Source organism: Mustela lutreola, chromosome 2 (genome assembly GCF_030435805.1).
Source record: "Mustela lutreola isolate mMusLut2 chromosome 2, mMusLut2.pri, whole genome shotgun sequence".
Lineage (NCBI taxonomy): Eukaryota > Metazoa > Chordata > Mammalia > Carnivora > Mustelidae > Mustela > Mustela lutreola.
In genome coordinates, this window is record NC_081291.1 from 8,000,609 (window position 1) to 8,018,633 (window position 18,025).

Consider the following 18,025-nt stretch of genomic DNA (forward strand, 5'->3'; position numbering starts at 1 on the left):
CTCAGGCCTTAGAAACCCAGCAGCAGTGGCTCCCACGCACAGAGCCCTCCCAGCATTTTCCAGCAACCCCACAAGGTCCCAGTGCCTGGCATGTTTCCTGCTAGAGTGCTCAGAGGTGCAGTGAAATGACAGGAGGGGGCAGGGTGTTGTGTAAAGGCCTGTCCCTTAGCTGACGGGACATCGTGACTGGTTCCTAGGCACCCGTGCGTGCTGCGTGTTCCGTTCTCATGCCCTCGGCTGGCCAAATTGGCTTTGCTGTTTTAATGCAGCACTTAGAACACACCAGGCACTGCTCTGTGCACTTAACATGCTCTGACTTGTTTGACCCTATGCAGTCGGGCCTCTCGTTGCCCCTTTCCACTGTTCGGTAACCTGAGGCCAAGGGTCACACCGCCAGGCAGGGGCCCCAGTGAGACTGCAGCCTGGGTGGTCCATCCCAGAGGCTGTGCCTGTAACCACCACATGGCGGCCTCACTCCGCTCTGTTGGCCCAGTCTTTCTTTGTTGTGAGGCTCTGAAGGTTCAGAGTACCCACGCCCCCTTCCCCCTGCAGGTGTACCCCAAGGTGTATGTAGGAGGGTATGTGTGTGTGTGTTCCCAGGTCTCCCGCCTGGGAAACAGTATGGTTCTGTCTCCCCCTGCTGGTGGGTTTGGGAAGGGCTCCTGCTAACTTCGGATCTGTGCTCATAGCTAACCCGGTTTTCTTCCAGATTCTTCTTCTGATTGACATCGAGCAGTCCTACATCAACACGAACCATGAGGACTTCATTGGATTTGCTAAGTATGTACTTTTCAGGACAGCGGCTGGTGGGTGGCTGCAGTGCCTGCCCTCAGAGCCAGGCCCCAAGGGAGGCGGTCGAGTTGGCTTCCCTTAGCCAACAAGGGCAAGAGGGTCTTTCTGTCAAAATACTGGGGTGAAGCATGGAGCCACCTGAGGGTATTTGGAGCCTTTCCTGGGCTAACAGCAGTCCCCTTCCTCATTGCCCTCAACACGCCTCCTGTGGGGCCGACTTCCAGAAAGGGTGCAGCTGGCAGCACGCGGTGCTTTCCTTTCTGCGTGACTTCTCAGAGCCTTTCATAAGCTGTGCAGTTTTCTCCAGACTCCCCCATCTGCACTTGTCACTGCAAGTGTCTTCTGCGCCCGGGGCTCCGGCTCTGGGGGCTGCTCTCTGGGAAGTGCTGTCCAGGCTCTCCGTGGCTTCCGTCCACACACTGTAGATTCAAAATGGGAACCTCCTGTGGCACCTGGATAAGGGGCCAGAGCAGGGGTCTCTGATTGTGTCATGATGTAGATGTACGTGCTGGCGGCCTCTGGTACCGCTCACTGACTCCCTCTGCCCCCTGGGTCCGCCCTCAGCCTGCTTGGGCGTCACATGAATGGTTCTGGTGGCTCCTGAAGGTGGTCTTGCCTGAGCCTGATGAGTCACAGAACCAGTAGTAGCCAGCTTCCTGGCATTCGCTTAGCAAGTAACCCTGGTGTGTGTTCTCTGTGCGGGGTTCTGATATAGCAGTGAACGAGCACAGACCCAGGTCCCCGCCCTCAAAGGAAGGGCCGGTGCCAGGGACAGACGTGCACCAAACCAGCAAGACGCAGTGTCGTCACTGCTGGGTCAGGGCTGTGTGAGGCTTGTGCCGAGTCTGGAGGGCCGCCCCCTGGCCCGGCCGCGGGGCAGCAGGGAGGCTTTTTTGTGACGTTCCTGGGAGCGCCTCGTGTTGGGCTAGCAGGCTGGACAGGAGTCTCTTCCGCTCAGGGGGGGGTCTCTGAGCTGGGCTCAGCACTTCTGGGGTGGGACAGTCACAGTTGCACTCAACACACTTGGTCGCCTGATCTTTGCTGGACATGTGGTAGGTGAGTGGAAGGAATGAAGGCATGAAAGAATGAATGAGGGCATGATCAGAAGCTGCTTCCCAGGCCCGGGTGAGCCAGGGGCCCTGGTTGGACCGTCCCTGCTATGGGAGGGCCAGGGGGTTCTGACCATGGGCCCCACGCCAGGCGCTCTCTCCTGTGCCTCTTCCCCTAGCAGCCAGGTGTGTGTGAGCTGAAAACGCTGGACCCCCTCTTTGGTTTGCTGCTGTTTTCCTCACCTTGATGTCTCTGCTTCTCATACTTCATCCACAGTTCCTTCTCACACTCTCTCCTGTTTTTCCTTTGACCACTCCACTCTTCCCTCTGGATTCCTGGGCCTTCCCACTTCCCCCAGCTGTTATTATACTGAGCAGCTGGTGACCGGGTGGGTATTGCCTGCTGTGTGCCTTTTTCCTGGTGTGTGAACGGGGTCGCCCTGGCTGGGGGCGGGGCCCCGGGGGCGCCAGGCTCCAGGCACAAGCCAGGGCCCAGCCTTGGCAGTGGGATGTCCCTGGGGGCCCACTGGAGAGCCATGGAGTGCCGTCTCAAAGCCGGGCCTGGGGCAGGACGGTGAACAAGGCCGCAGGCTGGACACACGTGTTATGGAGCCCGTTGTCACAAGGCAGACCAGAGCTGGAAAGGGGAGTAGGTGAAGGGCTGTAGGAAAGGGGGGCAAGGATGTTGCCTGGGGGAGAATGCCGGTGACAGGCAGGGGACAGGGGACCAAACAGCGTTGGAGACAGGGAAGGAAGGCCAAAAAGCAGGGAGGGCTGGGGAGACCGAAGCAAGGTAGAGGTGAGAGACCCAGGCCCCATCGCCGGGGGGGACTTTGGACTCCTTCCCCCCACCATTCCCCACTCCCTCCCACCCGCCCGCCCCCATTCCCAACAGCAAGACATTCCTGATTGGGCAGAGGCAAGGGGAGAGGAGCAGCTGCACAGGCTGCCCGGGGAGGGTGGGAGCCAGGAAGCCCCTCGGAAGCAGCACATCCGAGACCTCACTGGCATCCAGCCGTCACTGTGTGTGGCCTAATCAGTCCCGTCTCCTTCTGACGCTGTTGACTGAACTCCTTCCTGGGCTTGCGTGCTCTGGGCTGTCCCCTAAACACAACCACCAGGGCCTGGAGAAAAAGCTCTATAATAAACTCATTGGATGTTAGGAAAATCGGTGGATAAACTCTTCCCCTGTTGTAAATGTTCCAACCTTGACCGACAATAGGAATAGATGCCTACTTCCTTAACCCTCCCTCCCCCTTTCCTGCTCGCTCCCCCTTTCCTTTATCCCAACAGCCAGCTTGAACTTGCAGGTACAGCCCCAGAGGCAGCCAGTAAAGGAATGAAACAAGGTGGTTTTCCTGGTCGTATTCTGAAAGTTCCTAAAGCAATATGACAAGAAAAGAAAATAGGATGTCTAAGTTACAGGACACAGTCAGTTGTTTGCAGGCGGCGCTGTGATTGTCCCAGCGGAAGATAGGGTGAACAAGGGAGCTAAGTAGGTTCCCACGTGCAAGGTATCTGATCTTCATCTGCTTGGCACGAACCAGCCAGAAAACAGGGTAGCTGAAGAAGAAGAGATCAGGGACTGTAGACGAATAAGAGACCTTCTAGAAAGATGCATAGCGGGCGGCTGTCCCATGGTCTGATCTCCCGGGCTGGCTGGCTCTGTGGTCAGAGCCATTGAAGACTTGCTGCCAGTCAGGGATGGGAAGAGAGTGGGGAGAAGCCTCAGGTTTGACCCCCGGACAGCCTGGTGCTCAAGTTACTCTGAAGCCACTATGGCCCCCTCCCAGCCCCCTGGGAGTCCAGCTTCTCAGGCCCCCGCCTTGGAGGCTCTGGGACTGTTGAGTCCCGGCAGTAGCTGGTGCTCTTGGGAATGGCTGAGGTCAGGGCCTTGAAGCTTCAGTTTAGATACATTTTCTCCTTGCATGAGCCTGACTCTTGCCCTTTGGCTTCTCTCTGCCTCTGGCCTTAACTGGCCACTCGCCACACCCCCCCCCCACCCCACCCCCTAGCCAGGGAGAGAACCCCACCACATCCCTCCTGCGCATCACCACATGAGTCCTCTCTCTGCTTTGTTTGCAGCGCCCAGCAGAGGAACACACAGCTGAATAAGAAGAGAGCCATCCCCAACCAGGTAGCCCACCCCTCCATAGCCTATAGCCCTACCCTCGGGGGCGGATGGTCACTTAGGGACCACTGAGCCCAGTGATGGTGCCTGGCTTGTGGCATGTCCCACCAGACCCTTTACCCCCACTTCCCAGCCTCTTGAGTCTGTTCAGGCTTTGATGTTTCAGGAAGCGTATCTTTGAGCTGAAGCTCTGGCACAGGCTGGGGAGGGGGCCAAATTTGTGTATCCACGAGGCCCCATCTGACATCCACGGCCACGCTTAGAACTTGACCCTGGGGAGAGGGGCAGCCCAGTCACCAGTGGATGTCTGCAGCCAAATGGGGTTCCCAGCCCTAGCCCCAGAGACTCGGAATCTGTGGGAGGGTCTGGGTGGGAGGCTGCATTGTGATAAGCCGCCCTGGGGAGCCTGAGGGGACTTTGAGCCCCATACCTGAAGAAGCCCAGAGCCCCGGGAGGGGTTTCTACCTCGATGTCATGTCCCAGCCAGAGGCCTTGGCCATGAACAATATGAACAGCTTCATACATGCCGGTAGCAGGTGCCTCTTTTATTTCTCTAAGAAAACACATCAGTTTTTGCAAAAATTTCTGCCAGTGCCCGCCCCGCTTCTCCATGGTAGGCAGGGTGGGGGTGGAGGCAGGGGTAGGGGCTCTCTGTCCTGCACGGTTATGGAACCCTCTGGAAAAGAAGGATATAACCACTGCATGATTTTTTTTGCGCTTGCCGTAGGTCATACATATATTGTTGCTTTTTTGTTTCGGGAGATGATAATGAATTAAATATTAACACCATGAATATAATTAATAGCATGTAATTTTTTTTCTTTTGCTGTTTTTTCCCCCTGCTCTTCTCTCCTCCCATTTTTGTGCTTTTCCTGCTTTTTCTCTGTCCCCTCATGTCCCTTACGTTTCTCTTCCTCTGCCTGCTCTTCTTTGATTTACCCACAATCCTAACTTTGCATTTTCAAAGGGGGAGATCTTGGTAAGTACCCACTTAGCGTGGTAGCAAATGTTAGAGAACCCAAGAGTGGTGGAGACCTCGCCACCCCGTAACATCCCTTCACCCCAGAATAACAGAACCAACTAAAAATCAAGCTAACCTAAAAACCGCCTGCCATGGCCAGCACCTGCTGGCCTCCGTGTTGCCCTGGGCATAAGCCAACTCACACAGACACTAACCTCACCACCATCCTTGTGGGAGGCCCACCCCTCCAGCCCATTCCTGACACATTTAGCTAGTTTCCTGTAGGTCAGGGATGGCAAATACTCAGCTAACACCTCCCACGCTTCCCTCCCCTCACCTCCCTGGCCAGGGAAGATTTTGCTTAAGTCCTGCGTTCTTGGAACATGTTCTAGTCACTGCCACCGCTCCAGTGCAGACATCACCATGCTGAATTTTTCTCCTCCTGCACTCATGGCAGACATTACTAATGGATCCAGCACTCTTCCCTCTGTGCCTCTCCCCTGTGTGTGCCGGGGGCAGGCATAGCTAATCAATCCCGGCATTCTTTCCTGAACATGCCACCACGCCCCATCTCTTGGCAGATGTGACTAACTGGTCAAAGAATTTTTTTTCCACGTGATAGCTTTGCACGTGGCACCCCTCCCACACCCATGGGAGACATGACTGATTGATTGATCAGGAAACTCTCTCCTGGATGCTGCCACTATCTTTCTGTCCCCGTGGCAGATGTGATGGCTGATCAGACTGTTCTGGTCCACTTGCTCCCCTTCCCTTGTATTTTGCCTACGGCAGACATCACTAGTCGCTCCTGGCACGCTTTCCACCTGCGCCCAGAATTCTCACTTGGAATTCTCAACTGAGGTGGCAGTTGCTACCCGTTGGTCAGTGTGGCTGCCCACAATGAATGGTATTTGCCATCCCTGTTATAGGGAACACCTCCTCTCCATGTGTGGCCCAGCCCAGGCCCGCCCACTGGGGGCCAGGTGCTGCTCCCATCTGAGAGGTGAGCTGTTTTCAAGGTGCTTGAAAGCCCAGGCAGCTGGCTTCAACCCCAGCTCTCCATGTCAGAGAGCAAGGCCTGCGCCTCCTCCTCCGGGCTGTTCTCCCACCATCGGCCCCTGAGGCGCTGGGCGGCCGGCTGCTGCCCTCTGGCAGGGATTTTCTGGTGAGCCCCTGGGTCGAAGTAGCTGAGCTCATCCTGGGCCAGGGCTGTGCTGCATCTGGGGCTCGGCAGGGTCGGGCGGGGGCAGTGGCCGGAGGAATCACTGGTCCTTAAGCCTGTAGTTCCCGCTTTTCCCGATGTCGCCCCCCCCCCCCCCACCGTCCTCTTGGAACTCGAACCGTTTCCTCCCTCGCACCCCAAGAGGTTTAGTCATTCTTTTCCTGCCAGATTCCATATCCCCAGCTACAAAGGCCAGCCCTGCCACATCCATCAAGGCTGTGGGCCCCTGGGTCTCCCAGCCGTGGTTTCCATCCCTGCCCTGGGTGACTCAGGCCGAGACCCTCACCCAGGAGGAGGCTGACCCACCCTGCCAGCGGGCCCCAGCTTGCTGCTTCCTGCCTGCCGCCCGCGCTCCCCCGGCGGCCCTTCCTCCCATCCCTGGCGTGCCTGCATGCCTGTCGCTGTGCACCCTGGAGCGTGGGAGCCTGCCTGCCTCTTCTGTCCTCCGCCACCCCACTCCTTCTAAGCCAGGCCCCTGGGGCACAAGTCTGGCTCTTGGACGAGGAGGCTCGCCCCGCTCTCCTCTAGACTCCACGCGTGTGTCTGCAGCCCACGGCTTGGGCCTCCCCAGGGTGGGATTTCGTCTCTGACCCCACTTGGCTCCCACACGGACCGCTCTCTGGGCAGCTCGAGGGGAAGGGGACCTTGGAGGCTTCTCCAAGCCTACCCGGCGGCCTCCTGCCTCGAGACTCAGATGTGCCATTCCGGGCCCGGCCTGGCCACACGAGCCACAGCTCGGCCTGGGCCCTGTCCGCCCACTCTGCCTGGGGCGCACTGAGGGTGGAGGCGGGTGAGCCAAGCCTGAGGAGCAGGTGGGATACATCTGCTCCCTCAGGAACTGGGCTGGGCCCTGGAGTAGAGAGGCCTCACCATGTAAAGATTTCTGGGGAGCCCTGACCACCCGTGAGCTCTGCCTCCTGCTCCCCTTCTGCTAGTTGCTCAGTGACCGAGGTCTAGATGTGTCTCTTCTGCCTGGCCTGGGCCGGGACTAGGCAGGCCCTGCCCGCCGCCCTCCACCCCTGCCCCAGTGGGGAAGGGAGGAGCCAGTATGAATGCACAGCCCTCGGGTGGGGCATGGGGGCTAGAGCAGGGACTCCTTCCTGGGTCAGATGCAGGACGGCCTAGGGCCTGAGTCTGAAGACCATCCTTGCCCCTAGTGTGACCAGGCATCCCCCCTTTGCCTGGGCCTGGGGGCTGTTCCCAGGACTCCACAGATTTTCGGTGCTAAACCAGGGTGCCCGGGGAGGATGACCTTACTGAGGCTGAAGGCCTCCGCCCCCTCGCCCGCTGGGCAGCCCAGGTTAGGCAGGTGCTCCCTGATGGCCGCAGGTCTCTCCAGTGCTTTGGTCATCACTAGGAAGCCTGAAGAAGGGCTCTCAGGTGGCATCCTGTGCTGTCCTCACCCTGGGCAAGGACTTCTGGGTAGTGCAAGGGCCTCTGGGCATGCTCAGAGCCTGATTCCAACCCCAGGAGGCAGGTGGCCCTGTGAACATCTGACAGGCCTAGGGGCAGGACAGAAGACGGGATGGGGGACCCTCTTGAGACCCACCCATCAGGAACACGGGTAGCAGCATCACTGGTGCTTTTTCCACACCCTACCCTGGGGGGACTCCACACCAGTCCCTCCCAGCTGTCCTTGGCCACACCTCTGTTGCTTGGCCTGGTTTGTTGCTGCCTGGGCCCCACACGGGCCTGCGTGTGCCTCTCCGTGCTTCCCGCTGCCCTGGGGTCCCCAATCCAGAGTGGTGGGTAGCTCCAGCCCACACATGCCTTCATGACCCGGGGAACGTAGGACCATGGCCGCCCAGGCTGCCTACGTAGATCTGTCAGGTGAGTCCTCTGTGTAGGCCTGGGTTGGGCCTCCTACTCAGATGACCGCTGCAGCCACACAAGACCCATCTGGGGATCCTCCAGCCAGAATCTGCCCCCGGGTTTGAAGCCAGCATGGGTGCAGGATGCCCTGCAGCTTCCCCAGGATCAGACCTTTGGCCCCAGCCCTCTGGGTGGAAGCTTCCCTTCCTCCTATCCTCTGGGAAGAGTCTGTGGGGGAGGGAGACCCAGGACGGAGACTGGCCACAATCCCCGTTCAGAGCAGGTCCCCTTGCCCACCGGTGTTCCCCTGAGTGGGCTGGGCAGGTGAGCCAGGACATCGGGCTGCCGAGCTGACGCTGCGTGGTGCACCCCTGCTAGGCAGCTGCGAAAGGAAAGCAAGAGCCGCTCCGTCTGGGGGCGGTTCCTGCAGCCTCCCCTCACCCAGCAGCTGTCTTCCAGGAGGGTGTGAGGGGGCAGCGGGCCGCGTGGCGCCTGCGTCTTGCAGGTGTGGTTCCTCCAGTGTCACATCCCATGTGACACATGTACGGGCCCGGGACCTTCCCTCGGCCCCTTCTAGACGATGGGCATCCCTGTGCTTGCCTGCGTGTACTGAACCTAACCCTGTGGGCAGGGGTCTCCCGGGGCCCGGTTCCCTGTCACCCCCAGGCTCGTGGGTGAGTGCGTGCCCCGTGTCTGTCTGCCTGGGTGTCCCCTGTTGGTTGCCAGTGGGAAGTGCTTAGGGGCAAGGTGGAGTTGGGTCGCTGGGCTTCAGGCTGGAGGTGTCCCTGCCGTGGTCCCTCTTCCATCCTGGGGACAAGGGCAGTGGCCGCTACGCAGGGGTGGGCCCGGCAGGGCGGCGGGCGTTGTCTTCTGAGCACCCCGTCCCCCGCAGGTGATCCGCAGGGGCTGGTTGACCATCAACAACATCAGCCTCATGAAGGGCGGCTCCAAGGAGTACTGGTTTGTGCTGACCGCCGAGTCTCTGTCCTGGTACAAGGATGAGGAGGTGAGTGCAGGGTTGGGAGGGCGCAGTTGCGGGGGTTGCTCACTCCCTCACTCCGGGTCATTCAACAAAGGCTCCCAGGGCTCCCGCAGAGAACGGTCGTGCCAGCCCCAGGGGTTGGGGGGAAGCGGTGTGTCCAGCCACATGGCTGCGCCACTCCTCCAGGTGGGAAAGAAGGTGGAGGGGAGCCCTCGGCCCGCTAGAAACGGAGCCCTGCTCGCAGAGTCACAGGGAGGCATCCCTGGCTCTCAGAGGGGACGGGGCGCCAGGTCGGGGACTCCCACTCACCCCCCGGCTGCTGGGGGGCCGGGCTTCTGGCGTCTGCAGCCTGCACTGGCCCAGCCAGGTGCTTAGCCTCTGCAGGCCTCTGTTTCCCCATCTGTGAAGTGCAACAGCACGGGCCCTGTGATGGGCCGAGCTCTAGTGTCTGTGCTTCGAGCAGTCTGCAAGTGCTTGTCCTTGTCCAAAGGACACCTGAGCAGTAGCCCGCAGGCCACCACCTCCTGCAGTCTCCATGACCCTGTGGGCAAGGGCAGCGAGTCCAGCCCGCAGCCTCGGGCACGCCGCGGCTGTCTGGGCCCCCGCACGGGCCCGCCCTCGGTCCTGAGGGGCCCGTCGCTTTGCTTCGTTCCTTTAATAATGTGGCCACGGCTTAGTGGCGCGGGAATGATGCCACCCTGTTGCTGCTCTCTTGAGAGCCGGTTGGCTTCTGAGGGTCACCAGGGAGGGCCACTATGTTTCTCTCATTTTCCTGGGCCTCCAGGCTCTCCCCATTGGCCGGGGTGGAGTTCAGTGTCTGTGACAAGAGGCCCCAAGTGAAGGCACTGACAAGGACAGCAGTCTCTTTCCTTCCCATGTCCTGGTTCTGTGAGGCTGGCGTGGGCCCAAGCTCCACCTTCCCCATCGTCCCCTTAACATGTGGCTCCCCATCATGGTCCCGGAAGCCCCGTGCCCATCACACTGCGCCCTCTAACCACCGGAGGAAGGGGAAGAAAGGCCTGATGAGGAAGGTCCATGAATCGCTCTGCTCACACCCCTGACCGGAATCTAGTCACGTGGCTGCTGTGTGTCCTGCTCACCTGGGAGGGCACAGTTCCTGCGCCTTATAACAGGCTTGCTGGCTTGGAGAACCCATCGTGGCCACATTTTCCTCAGGAAATCCTTGCACTCTGTTTGCCAGGGAGGATTCAGGCCGCAAGCGCTGATCTGCCCGGTGTCACAGAGCGTGGAAGGGTCCCCATGGCGGGGGGTGGGGGGGTTGTCACAGCGCAGGTGCTCCCCATCCTGAGAGACACCTCAGCCCTGGCCTGGACCATTCCCTCAGGGCCCAGGCCAGACACGGTTCCTCTGAGGGAGGATGTTTCAGGAGAAATGGTATCCCACTGGACACACCAGGTCAGAGAGTCATCCTGGAACCTTCCAGGAGCGTCGGAAACCCCGAGCCTCCTGAAGGACCCTGTCTGGCTGCTGTTTCTAAACTGCGGGAGGGCGTTTGCAGGCTCACAGAGCCTCACGGGGTTGGGATGTTGAGGGAGGGCGAGACCAGGCTCTCCGGAAGGGACACTCGTGGCTGCAGCAGCTTCTCAAAATGGCCGGGCTGAGGGCGGGTCAGGAGGATGCTTGTCCATTTTCTCCCTCCTTCCACCCCCGCAGTCTGAAAGCCAGTCTGCACTGGGGCATCAGCTGCCAGGCCCGGCCAGGGCTGGTCTCCACCTTGGGCCCGGGCATCTCCACCTGGGGTGGGAGCGCCAGGCTTGGCCACAGCCGTGGGCCGAGGGCAGAGGCTCTTCCCGGCCCAGACCGCGTGATCGCAGCTCGCCCCACCGTCCAGTTCTCAGAGCACCTTCCTTCAGGGCGGGAGGGGCTGCCTTGTCTTCCCCTCATGGGGGGGTTGAGGGCAGGAGCCCCGGGCCCTCCTGTGGGCCCGGAGGACGTGCTGGGCGGGTGGAGGGTAGAGCGCCCGCCGGCAGGAATGAGAACCAGCAGGCCCGGGAGCGGGGCCCTGTGTGCGCCCCAGACACAAAGCAGCCTCTGATCAGGAGGGGCAGGAGCCAGATCCCCGCAGAGCAGGGACCCTCGGAGTCACACACGTGGCAGCCAACCGCCCCCACCCCGCCCCACGATCAGGCCGCTTTCTCAGAGAGCGCTCAGAGAGGCAAGCCGACGTATTTCTTTATTTTGAAAAACCACCGAGAGGAAGCAGTCACCATGTGGGGATGGAGTAGGGGACCGATTCTGCCGAGAGCCCCCAACCCCTCAACAGGCTCCCTTTGCCTCTCCCTGGTCCCTCTTCTCCCACCCAGGCCCTTCTGGACTCCCCAGTCTTTTGTCCAGGCCTCCACCCCAGTGGGAAGCAGGGCCGTGGGCGGCGACACTCACCTCCGGGTCTGCCTCGCCGTGGAGGCGGCAGCAAGTTTGGGGGGTGCCGGTCCCGATGCGCCGCTTGCCCGAGCCCAGCCTAACCAATGTGCAGACTACTGTACACATTCAGAGCCCCCTGAACAGGTAGTCTGAACACTGGGTTGGCGGGGCCGGCTGTCCATCCCGCAGGCCCCCGGGGGGGCGAGTAGGGCCACCGCGCCCCAGCCCTTCGGAGCAGGCGAGGAGGCCACTGGCGGCGCCGATCCGCTTCGTCTCCTCTGACGTGGCACGGCCGGGGCTGGCTCGCATCTGGAGAAAGTTGTGGGTTTGCAGGAAATCCTAAGGAGGGGGTTGGGGAGCGGGTGGGCGTGGGCGGGAGGGAGGGTTTGGGTCCGCCGCCTCTGTGTGCCGGGAAGGTCTCCGGGGGTCGGCTGGGGGCGGGGTGTGCGCACCGCCGAGTCTCCGGGAGTGCTTGTGCTCCGTGTGTGCGTGTCAGCATCAGGAAGGCCGCCGCTGCCTCTGGGCGGAATCACACTATAAACAGTTCCAGATGTGGCGTCTCGCTCAGGGCCCAGAAGGACTGTGACTCAGTTACTTGGCCTGATCGGCCGACTGGAAGCTTCCTGTCTCCTGACACAGCACGGCGGGGGCAGCAGAGGCCCTTCCATCTTCCTGGCGGGGAACCCCTGCCTGGGCCCCTGCTAAACCCCACAAGACTTTTCTCTGGGACGTTGGTGGGGCCCTGGACCTTGCCTGGAGCCTTTCTCCGCCACCCTCCATCCTTGGACTCCCAGAATGCAGGCTGAACGGGGGTTTCCCACCTCCGTGGCCACTGGGCCCCTCTGAGGCCCCTCACTGTAGCTCGGCCCTGCTTCCTCCTTTGCCGGAGCCCAGGGAACAGACTCTGGAGCCATAGAGGGACAGACAGACACACAGAAGAAAACCCTTGTAGTGCCTCATGAGCTTGCCTTAATCCTCACCTCACACAAGTAGGGCCAGATTCCTGTCCGCCTTTGACAGATGAGAAAACTGAGGCAGAGAGGGGCAGTGGCCTGCCCAAGAGCACATGGCCAGGTTGGGGCAGAGCCCATCTGAGGTCCCAAGGCTACAGGGCCAAGGGCAGGCACCAAGCCCGCTGCGCACTCCTGCCTCTCTTCCTGCCGTCCTGAAACTTGAAGCCAGTCCCCACCTGCTAGGGAGCCCCTGGCCCCCCTTCCCCTCGATCACAGTGGCTGCTTTGGAATTCGGAGGGAGCAGCCATGTTGGGCTTTGTTCTGGGGCCTTCTCTACCCAGGGACAAAACAGGTGGATGAGGAGGAAGGGGTCTCCTCTCCCAAGATCCCCAGAGGTAAAAGAGAGGGTGGTGTGCAGAACCTGGCTGTGGGGCACGTAGGCCTGGCTTCTGGAATCCCGGTGTGGGCCACTCCCCCTGCTGTGTGGCCCTGGGCAGCTACCTTACCTCTCTGAGCACAGTGCCTCCCTGGCAGGGATGGGGGATGGTCGTCGAGTGACTGTGGGTCACGTGGGCCTGGGAACCAAGGGATCTTGTTGCACCCCGATGCCGTTCTCTGGTTTCCTGGAAGACCTGTTAATGGGTCCCCCACGCCGCCCCCATGGAGAGGTCTAAGGTGACATGCCTGCAGGGGCCCCTCCCTATGCTGGGTACACTAGGAGCTTAGCCACCGTCGGTGAGCGAACATTGGCTTCCATGATCCACATCCTTCCCAAGCTGCCCCCCCCACCCCCCAAAGTCACCAGGACTGAGTGCCGGCCACTCAGCGGGCACTTCCTAAACAGGGCTGCCCTTAGGAAGCGAGTGACACTTCCGTGGCCTTGGAGCTCAGGCGTCATCTCAAGGGGGCTCACTTTCCAGCTCCAGAAACATCTGAAGCTGTTGAATTTTATTTTAAATCCCAGCCCCACTCCTGAATCGTTGCTTGCCTTGCTTGGCCTCAGTCTTCCTCTCTGTATAATGGGACCATGGTGGTAACTCGGCTATAGGCTCATTGTAAAGATGTCATAGTTGAGTTAACAGTTTCATTTCTGGTGGAGGAAGGGTTGGATTCTGGGTAGAATGAGAGCTGGCCAGTGTTGAGTATCCGTGCTGTGTCAGCAGTGAACAAAAGCAGTAGGAGTCCCTGACCTTGAACTGACAGATCAGGCCCAGTACCGACGGTAGCCTAAGTCCATGAGCAAGAGGATGTGGTGGGTCCAGTTACATGAGGGGAGGTACCGAGAGGAGAAATAGGATTGGGGGGAGGGGCGGAGAAGGAGAGTGCAGGGTGGGGACAAAGCAGGCCTCTCCAGCAGAGTCCCCTCTGCCCAGAAAGCGGAAGGACACACGAGGGAGCCGTGTGGGCATTGGGAGGAGGAGCATTCCAGCAAAGGCCCTGGCATAGTGTCCGGCCCAGGGCATCCTCAGATGCTCAGTTAAACAGATCACGGTGACCCCTCCCCTTCCACCCGCAGGAGAAGGAGAAGAAGTACATGCTGCCTTTGGACAACCTGAAGATCCGCGATGTGGAGAAAGGCTTCATGTCCAACAAGCATGTCTTTGCCATCTTCAACACGGAGCAGAGGTGAGGGCCCACAGGCCTATGGTCGCTGGCCTCATTTGGCCATTCAGCAGCATCCACTGAGTGCTTTCTGCATAAGTCCCCTGGCCTGGAATGTCATGTTCTAGAAAGGGAATCAAGTAAGAAGCAGAAAACTGGGTGCTTCCGGGTGTGGTCGGGGAGGATCCCTGGGCAGAGACATGATGAAGTGAGGCGGGAGCCATAGAGGGTTCTGAGCTGGGGAGGAACTGGTCCTGGCTCGGGTGCTCACGGGCGCCTCCTGGTGGCTATGGGGGGAGCACAGGGCCAGAGCTGGGAGACCAGGGTTGATGGGATGGCACTGGTCCCGGTGGGGCCGAGGACTTAGAGGGGGAGGTTGCCTATTCGGAGAGTCAGAGCTGACCAGAGGCCTGGTGGATGCAGGTACAAGAGAAGAAGGCATTTTCTGGGGACCCTGAGCACCGCAGGGACCGGGCTGCCCTCTGCTGAGATGTAGAAGGCAGAGTCAGCATAGGGTTGGGAACGGTCAGGGAGAGGGGCCTGTGAGACACCACATAGGGGAGTCCAGGAGGTGGATGTGTAGGTTCCAGAGTCTGATGTTCTGGAACGAGCTCCAGGCAGGGTGTGAACTGGGGAGCTGTTACTGCAAGGTGATGGTCAAAGTCAGGGTGAGACCGCTGGGTGAGTGTCAAGAGAGAAGAGAAGGGCACAGGGGGCCTTGCTGAATCCACCCCCACGGGCATTGCTGTGGAGCGGGGAGACGTTAGCACAAACAAAGATGCTTTTCTCAGCTGGGGAAGAAACCCAGTTCTGGCAGGAGGTCTGAGAGTAGGAGGAAGGGCCGTGTGTGGACACACCATCCCCGCTGCCCCAGGACCACCTTCCCTGCGGCCCACTGCTCCCACGCTGCCATCGGTTCGAGGCAAAAGCCTCATGTCATGTTTTGTGTAAGAGTAGCTCAATCCCACTTTGTTCTGGGCTGGCCAAAAGCTCTGGGGCCCACTTTGCCATCAGCTGGCTCCAAAAACCTTTTATCTCTTCGGCTCTCCCCCTGCACCCCCACCTCCCCTGCTTAAAAAGCTCGAGGGCATGAGGCAGACCCTGGGCTTTGGCTTGGAGGTTCTTCATTGCTGAGCACAGGGCAGCTGTCCCGCCTCCCCAGCCCCTGATCCCCTGCGTGAGGGGGTGAAGGTTGTACCTAACGTAGTATTTAGGAGTGAGCCCAGGAAAGCCAGAATAGTAGTCATGGAAACAAGACAGAGGTTTGGGTTTCCTATGGCTTCACCATCCAGGGCAGGGGCCAGTTCCTCCGGCTTCCAGGCCCAGGTGTTCCTACTCCGGAGCCCTCCTCCTCCTTTTCCAAGATGGCTGCCCAAGCACCAGCCATCATGATGATGTTCCATGCAGTACTAGGGAGGAGGAGAAGGAGCAATGAAGGCGTGCCCCTCACTCCCTAAGACTCCTTCCAGAAGTCGGAGGGCACAGTCTCTGGACTTGCCGACTGCCGGCCAGCCGTAGCTCCATCACAAGGTCGTGACTAACCCCAAACTCTGATCTCAGACAAAAGCTTTGGGATGGCTGGGCCATCTTGGCCACACCTGCCTTGTGGGATCTGGCCTACAGAACACCATCCATAAATGCCATCCATATGGTGTCCGTCCGCTTTTCCTCCAGCCTGTGGCTCTACACCGGCCTTCTGCTCACAGACCCACATTTGCCCAGTATCTCCCATGTGGTAGCTGGGAGTCTCCATCCTGTCCTGGGACAGCTCCACAGCCCTCCATTCCCCACAGCCCAGCCCCCAGGAATGTGCGCACATTCTAGACCTTCACTGTCCAGTGCAGTAGCCACTGGCCTCATTTAGCCATTTAAATGTAAATTGGGGCGCCTGGGTGGCTCAGTGGGTTGAGCCGCTGCCTTCGGCTCAGGTCATGATCTCAGGGTCCTGGGATCGAGTCCCACATCGGGCTCTCTGCTGAGAGCCTGCTTCCCTCTCTCTCTCTCTCTGCCTGCCTCTCCATCTACTTGTGATTTCTCTCTGTCAAATAAATAAATAAAATCTTTAAAAAAAAAAAAAATGTAAATTGACTGAAATGAAACGCAACCTGAGTGAACTTCCTCCGCTGCCCTCGCGGTGCTCACGAAGAACCCGTCTGTGGCTTGTTGCTACCTCAGCCGACAGCGCGGTTGAGAACTATTCTCCCATCACAGAATGTTCTTGTGCACAGTTTGGCTATAACCTCCCTGAAGACACCTCGATGGGAACACATGCCCGCTTCTGAGAGTATCTTCGGCAGGCTTCGGCCCCCACAGGAGAGCATGAATGAGGAGAGGTGCCCAGGAGAAAGAGAGGCGTCGACTAAAGGCGCAAAAAAAACAAAACTCCCGGACGCTGCTGGGTGCAGATGCTCGCTGAGCACACGCTCTGCTCTTGGCACGGTCCTGGCTGCTGTGGGCACTGACTTGGGGCTCCGTCAGCCCGACATGGTGCAGGCGCTGCTACCATCCTGGGGCTCGGGCTATGCCCGGCTCGGGTGTGAGTCCCTGTCCGTTAGACCCCAGAGCCCTCGCTGCAGCTCCTGCACCGGCCAGGCCTGTGCGCAGGGTCAAGAACGGGCCTCTTCCTCTTGCCGCAGGAACGTCTACAAGGACCTTCGGCAGATCGAGCTGGCCTGTGACTCCCAGGAGGACGTGGACAGCTGGAAGGCCTCATTCCTCCGAGCCGGGGTCTACCCTGAGAAGGACCAGGTGAGGAACTGCCCTGCCCGACTGACGCTCCTTGAGCAGAACTGGCCCCTCCTAGGAGAGGATGGAGTCTAGCATCTGCCTGGGTGGGTCATTTCCAGGCATGTAGCCTGTGCTCTCTTGAGCAAACAAAGGAGAGAGGTGGAGAAGGTTTTACAGTCACGGTCCAGAAGTTCTCTGGAACTTCGGAGAACTAAAGCCAAGGCCGGGGAGCTACATGGCCTGGGATCCCATCTGTTTTGTTCCCTCTCCTCCTCCTGTCCTTGAGGTAGAGTGAACATGGCTGCCCTCAGCCCCCAAATTAACATATTCCGGTCACCAGGTGAATGGATCTAATCACCTTGGACCACGGTCGCCCCAGGTCCGGGCAGCTCAGGCCAGGGGCAAGCAGGCCTCACAGCGTCAACCTGACCATCAGGGGATGTCCCCGGGAAGATGGCGGTGGACAGGCCTCGGCAAGCAGTTCTCAGAGAAGGGAGACTCCCCAGGCTCGCCTCACCATCTGCGCCCTTTCCCCTGCAGGCAGAAAATGAGGACGGTGTCCAGGAGAACACCTTCTCCATGGACCCGCAGCTGGAGCGGCAGGTGGAGACCATTCGCAACCTGGTGGACTCGTACGTGGCCATCATCAACAAGTCCATCCGCGACCTCATGCCAAAGACCATCATGCACCTCATGATCAACAACGTGAGTTCGAGGCCACGGTTGGGGAGGGGAGAGGGCCTGCGGGTGCAGGGGCGGGGGCCGGGGCACCACAGCCAAATCGGCCTGAACGCTGTGTGTTTGGTTTTTAAAAGATTTTATTTATTTATTTGAGAGAGAGGGAGTGAGAGCATGAGCGAGGGGAGGGACAGAGGGAAAAGCAGACTCCCTGCTGGGTGGGGAGCCCGACGTGGGGCTTGGTCCCAGGACCCCGGGATTGTGACCTGAGCTGAAGGTAGACGCCTAACCGACTGAGCCACCCAGGCGTCCCTACACTGTTTTACTTAAAATCTAAAGTTAGAGTGAGTCACTACTTTTTTAACATCAGAATCAGGATTCTCCGCCTCTCTCAGGAAATTGGAAGGTGCAGGCCACACGGGGCTCACTCCCGTTTTCTTAGGTACTTAAAGCTAACACCACACATCTACGCTTACTCTGAATTTTTTCAGCCTTACGATAACCCTAGGAGAGGGGCTGCTGTCATTTCCATTTTATAGACAGGACGAGGCCCAGCAAGGTCAAGAAACCTGCCCTGAGTCACTCAGCAGAGTGGGAGGTGGGATAAAAACCCAGACGGAGTAGGTCCCAAACTGCGACCTCCTGCTGGCCTGCAGCCCAGCCTCCCTTCGCTCCGGGGCATTACCTGCCTCCTCCACGGCTCCTGAGCCGCTCAGAGCTTTAGCCTGCTTTCT

The 18,025-nt window shown here is 59.5% G+C and overlaps 1 protein-coding gene across 8 annotated transcripts in view; it reads left to right on the forward strand.

Moving 5' to 3' along the window:
• Nucleotides 1-18,025, forward strand: part of DNM2 (dynamin 2) — an 81,000-nt gene that overhangs the window by 57,602 nt on the left and 5,373 nt on the right. For 5 of the 8 annotated variants that reach the window (XM_059159984.1, XM_059159976.1, XM_059159978.1 and 2 more), the window contains exons 12-18: nucleotides 710-780; nucleotides 3,927-3,978; nucleotides 4,940-4,951; nucleotides 8,860-8,973; nucleotides 13,801-13,910; nucleotides 16,523-16,634; nucleotides 17,154-17,318. In XM_059159984.1, the coding sequence (XP_059015967.1) occupies nucleotides 710-780; nucleotides 3,927-3,978; nucleotides 4,940-4,951; nucleotides 8,860-8,973; nucleotides 13,801-13,910; nucleotides 16,523-16,634; nucleotides 17,154-17,318 (636 nt within the window). The remainder of the gene's footprint in view (nucleotides 1-709; nucleotides 781-3,926; nucleotides 3,979-4,939; nucleotides 4,952-8,859; nucleotides 8,974-13,800; nucleotides 13,911-16,522; nucleotides 16,635-17,153; nucleotides 17,319-18,025) is intronic. The other 3 variants (XM_059159982.1, XM_059159983.1, XM_059159980.1) reach the window with 1 other exon arrangement.